At 41.4% G+C, this 6,557-nt stretch overlaps 1 protein-coding gene across 1 annotated transcript in view; it reads right to left on the bottom strand.

Annotated features, from left to right (window-relative positions):
- ZC3H8 (zinc finger CCCH-type containing 8) overlaps nucleotides 1-6,170 on the bottom strand; it is a 23,755-nt gene extending 17,585 nt beyond the window's left edge. The window contains exon 1 of the mRNA XM_007959408.1: nucleotides 6,094-6,170. Within this exon, the coding sequence (XP_007957599.1) occupies nucleotides 6,094-6,170 (77 nt within the window). The remainder of the gene's footprint in view (nucleotides 1-6,093) is intronic.
- Between the last annotated feature and the right edge of the window lie 387 nt (nucleotides 6,171-6,557).

Below are 6,557 nucleotides of genomic sequence, written 5' to 3'. Positions count from 1 at the left end.
AAATAAATAAATAAATAAATAAATAAAATAACTGGAATGTGGAATGTACAAAGTATGAATCTAGGAAAATTGAAAGCTGTCAAAAATGAAATAGAACGCATAAAGATAGATAGCCTAGGCATTAGTGAGTTGAAATGGACTGTTTTGGCCATTTTGAATCAGAATATTATATGATCAACTATGTTGGGAATGACAAATTGAAGAGAAATGGTGTGGCATTTATCATCACAAACAATGTTTCAAGATCTACCCTGAAATACAGTGCTGTCAGTGAAAGGATAATATCCATATACCTACAAAGATGATCAGTTAATATTACTATTATTCAAATTTACATGCCAACTACTAAAGCCAAACACCAGGAAACTGAAGGTTTTTATCAACTTCTGCAGTCTAAAATTGACCAAACATGCAATCAAGATGTATTGATTATTACTGGTGACTGGAATGTGAAACTTGGAAACAAAGAAGACCAATAGTTGGAAAACATAGCCTTGGTGATAAAAATGATGCTAGAGATGGCATGACAGATTTGCAAGACCAAGGACTTATTCATTGCAAATACCTTTTTCAACAACATAGCAGCGGCTATAAATGTGGACCTCACCAGATGGAATACACAGGAATCAGATCGAATACATCTGTGGAAAGAAACGATGCAGCAGCTCAGTATCTTCAGCCAAAACAAGGCCAGTGTGGAAAAGACCATTAATTGCTCATATGCAAGCTCAAGTTGAAGCTGAAGAAAATTAACAAGAGCCAAAATAACGACCTCGAGTATATCCCACCTGAAGCACTGATCACCAAAGACTGAAAACCAAATGAATTATAGGATGATATCAAGAACATCAAATATGAAGACAGTAAGGAATTAGGAAGAAAAGACCAACACGGATGTTAGAGGAGACTCTGAAACTTGCTTGTGAATGGAGAGCAGCTAAAGAAAATGGAAGAAATGACAACATAAAAGAGCTGAACAGAAGGTTTCAAAAAGCAGCTCAAGAAGACAAAGTCAATTATTATAAGGTAATGTATAATAAGATATGGAATTAGAAAATCAAAAGGGAAAAATGTGCTCAGCATTTCTTAAGCTGGAAGAACTAAAAAAATTCAAGCCTCGAGTTGCAATACTGAAAGATTCTATGGACAAAATAGTGAATGGTGCAGGAAGCATAAAAAGATGATAGAAGGAATACACAGTCACTGCACAAAAAAGAATTGGTCGATATTCATCTATTTCAGGAGGTAGCATATGATCAAGAACCAGTGTTACCGAAGGAAGAAGTTGGAAGCTGCATTAAAGGAACTGACAAAAAACAATGTTCCAGGAATTGAGATGTGTCAACAAACGGATGCCACACTGGAGGCACTCACTCACAAAGAAATCTGGAAGACAGCTACCTAGCCAACTGACTGGAAGAAATCCATATTTGTACCCATTCCAAAGAAAGGTGATCCAACAGAATGTGGAAATTATCAAAAAGTATCATTAATATCATGTGCAAGTAAAATCTTGCTAAATATAATTCAAAGATGGTTGCAGCAGTATATTAACCAGCAACTTCCAGAAATGCAAGCCGGATTCAGAAGAGGACGTAGAACAAAGGATATCATTGCTGATATCAGATGGATTTTGGCTGAAAGCAAATAATACCAGAAAGATGTTTACTTGTGTTTTATTGACTATGCAAAAACATCCAATTATGTGGATCATGACAAATTATGGATAACACTGAGAAGAATGGGAATTTCAGAACACTTAATTTTGCTCATGAGGAACCTGCACCTTGACTAGGAGGCTGTCGTTCGAATGGAACAAGGGGATGCTGCATGGTTTAAAATCAAGAAGGGTATGCATCAGGGTTGTATCCTTTTACCATACTTGTTCAATCTGTATGCTGAGCAAATAATCTGAGAAGCTGGACTATATGAAGAAGAACGTGGCATCAGGACTGGAAAAGACTCATTAACAACCTGCGATATTCAGACCACACAACTTTGCTTGCTGAAAGTGAAGATGACTTGAAGCACTTAGTGATGTAGATTAAAGGCTATAGTCTGCAGCATGGATTACACCTCAACATAAAGAAAACAAAAATCCTCACAACTGGGCCAATAAGCAGCATCACAAGAAATGGGTAAGACTGAAGTTGTCAAAGATTTCACATTGCTTGGTTCTACAATCAATACCAATGAAAGTAGCAGTCAAGAAATCAGCCATCGTATTGCACTGGGCAAATATGCTGCAAAAGACCTCTTTAAAGTGCTGAAGAGCAAAGATGTCTCTTTGAAGACTAAAGTGCGCCTAACCCAAGCCATGGTGTTTTCAATCACCTCATATGCATGTGAGAGCTGGGCAGTGAATAAGGAAGACCAAGAAGAGTTGATGCTTTTGAGTTGTGGTGTTAGCAAAGAATACTGAAAGTATCATGTACTGCCAGCAGAACTAACAAATCTGTCCTGGAAGAAGTGCTGCTGAAATGCCCTTTGGAAGCAAGAATGGCAAGTTCGTCTCACCTACTTTGGTTATGTTGTCAGAAGGGGTCGTTCTCTGGAGAAGGATATCACACTTGGTAAAACAGAGGGTCAGCAAAAAAGGGGAAGGCCCTCAGTGACATGGATTGACACAATGGCTGCAAAAATGGGCTCAGCTATAGCAAGGATTATGAGGCTGGAGAAGGACCAGGCACTTGTTTTGTTCTTTGTAAATGTGGTTGCTATGTGTAGGAGCTGACTCTACAGCACCTAACAACAATGCCTAGGATATCGATGCTTTTGAGTTCCATTTCATTTTTTACAACTTCCAATTTTCCTTCATTCATACTTTGTATAGTCCACATTCTGATTATTGATGCTTGCAACTGTTTCTTGTCATTTTGAGTCATGCCACATTAGCAAATGAAGGTCCCAAAAGCTTCACTCCATCATCATTAAGGTTGACTCTACTTTGAGGCAGCTCTTCCTGTATTGTAGACTGAGTGCCTTCCAACCTGAGGGGCTCATCTTCTGGCACTGTATCAGACAATGTTTCCCTGCTATTCAACTGGCCAACTTTTTAGAAGTGGACCCAGCCATGTCCTTCTTCCTAGTCGGTCTTAGTCTGGAAGCTCTGCTGAAACCTGTCCACCATGGGTGATCCTGCTGGTATTTCAAATACCAGCAGCATAGTTTCCAGCATCAGAGCAACATGCAAGCCACTACAGTAGGACAAACTAATAAATGAGTGGTGGCAAATGGCATTATACTTTCAAAATTACAAATGCAAGTGCTTTTTGTTCCACTTTAGAGAAATTATACTAGGTAATAAACTTGCCCATGTATAATTTAACAAGCATACATGGTTATTTATTACAGCATTATTTGTAGTAGCACAACAACAGAAATGAATCAAAATTCATTAATAAAGGACTAAGTAAATTAGGTATGTCCATTCAGTGGAATACTACACTGCTAAGAAAAATGAATGATAATGTTCACTGTGTATTGATGTGAAAAGTTTCATCCAGAAATATACTTTTATACTATAACATCATATTTTTTTACACATACATAGAGACTCAGAAAGAATATATAAGAAACCAAGGACAGGGGTTACCTGTTTGTGTGTAGGCTGGAACGGGGCAAATGGAAGAGACTTGCGAGACTTTTCACTGAAAACCTGTTTTAATTGTTCACTGAAAATTTGTCTTAGTGTTCTAGTTTTGCACACATGAATTTACCTACTGAAAAAAAAAAGAACCCCACCATACTAGAATATGCTTTACATATTCTAAAAATAAAATATATGATTGTTGCTCCCACAGCATGTGTGTCTACTTATTTGGACATCTTATGTACTTCATTATATAAAGTTTTTGTGAATAGGATCTTTTGTTCAATAAAGTTTCAAACTAATAATTGTTTCTAATTTTATATGTAGCTGTTGTGTTTTCTATGATGATTCCTCATCTTGCTGAATTTTCCTATGTATTTTAATAATTTATCAATTGGTTCCTTTTGTTTTTCAAAGTAAATGATCATATCATGAACAAGTAATTAATGTCTATGTCCTCTATTTATAGATCTATTTTGGTCATTTTGTATTAGAAGTATAGTGATAAAAATTCTATTTTGGACTCAGATTAACTGGACAACTTAATCTTAGTTCTACCATTTAGATTATGCCATCTTGTTACGTTATTTAACTATCTGTATCTCAGATTTCTCATCTGTAAAATGAGGATAATATCTTTGAGGTGGTTGTAAGGATCAGATGATATATTTTATGTAAAGCACACAGTAAAGTTCTTGATGGTATCCTGAATTAATCATTTCATATAATTAAGGTATTTGAGATGGAAAGAGTGAATGGATATGAGTGATATTGAGAGGTATAAGTCAGCAGAATCGGCAATTATCAGGATGAGGAACTAAAGGTATAAAGGATCTTTGTTAGGGTTTCAGCTTAGGGAAATGGGAGAACAGAGAAAACAGGAAAAAAGATGGGTACTCTCCTTTTAGCACTTCAAACTCAAAGAAAAAAAGCAAATGACTATCTAGGTGTAAACTACACTATACACATCTCTAAGAATGAAACCAACAAATTAGTGCCATTTGCCTAGTAAAGGTCACCATTTCCCTTTTCAATCTAAAACCAAAAACGAAATCCACTACCATCCCCTCGCCCCCATTTTAACTCATAGCAACCCTACAGGACAGAGTAGAACTACCCCATATGGTTTCCAAGGCTGTGAATATTTGGAAACAAACTGCCTCATCTTTCTCCCATGGAGTGGCTGGTGGGTTTGAACTGCCAACCTTTTGGTTAGCAGCCAAGATGCTTTAAATACTGCACCACCAGACTTCCTTCTTCAATCTAAAGTAAATACCAAATCCAAAAGAGTTGCCTGCTTTATTACGTATTTAGGATCGTGTGGTACAAATCATAGCCTAAAGAGAGATGATTTACTACTTAGCCTCCACCATTTAATGAATTTATGGTTTAGTCCAGGAGCTCTGATGGCACAGTGCCTAAGGCACTTACTGCTAACCAGAAGGCTGGTGGTTCAAACCCACCAGCCACTCCTCGGAAGGAAGGTTGGGCAATCTACTTCCGTAGTGATACTGCCTCGGCAACCCAAGGAGGGGTCGCTATGAGTCGGCTCCGACTAGACGACACACAACAACAACAACCAAGGGGAAGGCCCTCAATATCAATAAGATGGATTGGCACAGTGGCTGCAGAGATGGGCTCAGGTACAGTAGGGATCATGAGGCTGGCACAGGGCAGGGCAGTTTTTCGTTGTTGTACATAAGGTCGCTGAGTCGTGGAAGACTCGACGGCACATAACAAAAGCAACATCAAGGACAGCTTAATATGTGTCAGTGAAAAGCTCTGTCCTGTCCTCTAGGAGCTGGTGGTCCAATAGAGCCAGACAAGGGGGTAATTTCAGTGCTCAGTGCAACGAGGCGGGCTCCTAGGCCGGCTTTCTGTTGTGTTGTTGTTGTTAGGTGCCGTCGAGTCGTTTCCGACTCATAGCGACCCCATGCACAGCAGAACGAAACACCACCCCATCCCGCGCCAGCTCCACGATCCTTGCTATACTTGAGCCCACTGTCGCAGTCACCGTGTCAATCCATCTCATCGAAGGCCTCCCCCTCCGTCGTCGACCCTCCACCTTACGAAGCATGACATCCTTCTCCACGGAATGGTCCCCTCTGACAATATGACCAAAGTAGATGAGACAAGTCTGGCCATCCTCGCTCCCAAGGAGCATCTCGGCGGGCCTATAGCTGATGATACCGTCTAGGGGCACGTGCGTGGAGGAAGGGGAGCATCTTGGAGTCTCCCTCGCCCCACCCGGATGACTACCTGTACCCGTCCCTCCAGTCGCCCAGGCTCTCGGTACCTCTGGCCATGGAGGCCTACAAGCCCCCTCCAGATTCTTCCCTTCCAGCTCCCAAACGACCTCTCGCGTCTGGCCTGGCCAATCCCGAGCGCTCGCCCCACGCGCTCCCCAGGGGACCTCGCTGCGCGGCCCGGGGCAGCCTCCAGCGAAGAGGAGGGGGAGGAACCTGGACGCGGTCCCTGCGGTCAAAGGATGAAAAGATCACCTTTCGTCGGAGTCCGTAGCTGCCCTTTTCCCCAGGGCCGGGTTAGGGGGTTTGGAAAAAAGATTCTCAAAATCCATTACTCTGACCGACGTCTCACTCTCAAGAGTCAGAGCCGCGACGCACCAGCCCGACAGCTGCAAGCACACCACAACCACAGCACTTCCAGCACCGCAAATGCACAAAAGGCCGCAATCTCCGTAAGCTCCGCCCCCGGCTTCAACCCCGCCCACGCCGCGCACGCGTCCCCCGCCCCGCTCACGGAGGCGCTTCGCACGCCTGCTCAGAACTCTTCTTGCCCGCCTGCCTGCTGCTCTGCGCAGGCGCCACCTTAATTACATACTATCCCACCCATTATGTTAAATGTTTAGCAGAATTTTAAAACTTAAGTCTTTAGAATCTCCTTTCTTCACTTTGGTAAAAACTGTTCATTGGACACCACAATGTTTATAAGGAATGGTAGCAAT

The sequence above is a fragment of the Orycteropus afer genome, unplaced genomic scaffold, assembly GCF_000298275.1.
Source record: "Orycteropus afer afer isolate SDZICR_OR568_19922 unplaced genomic scaffold, OryAfe1.0 scaffold00017, whole genome shotgun sequence".
Lineage (NCBI taxonomy): Eukaryota > Metazoa > Chordata > Mammalia > Tubulidentata > Orycteropodidae > Orycteropus > Orycteropus afer.
The sequence above is the reverse complement of the archived record's forward strand: the minus strand, read 5'-3'. Positions and strand labels throughout refer to the sequence as shown.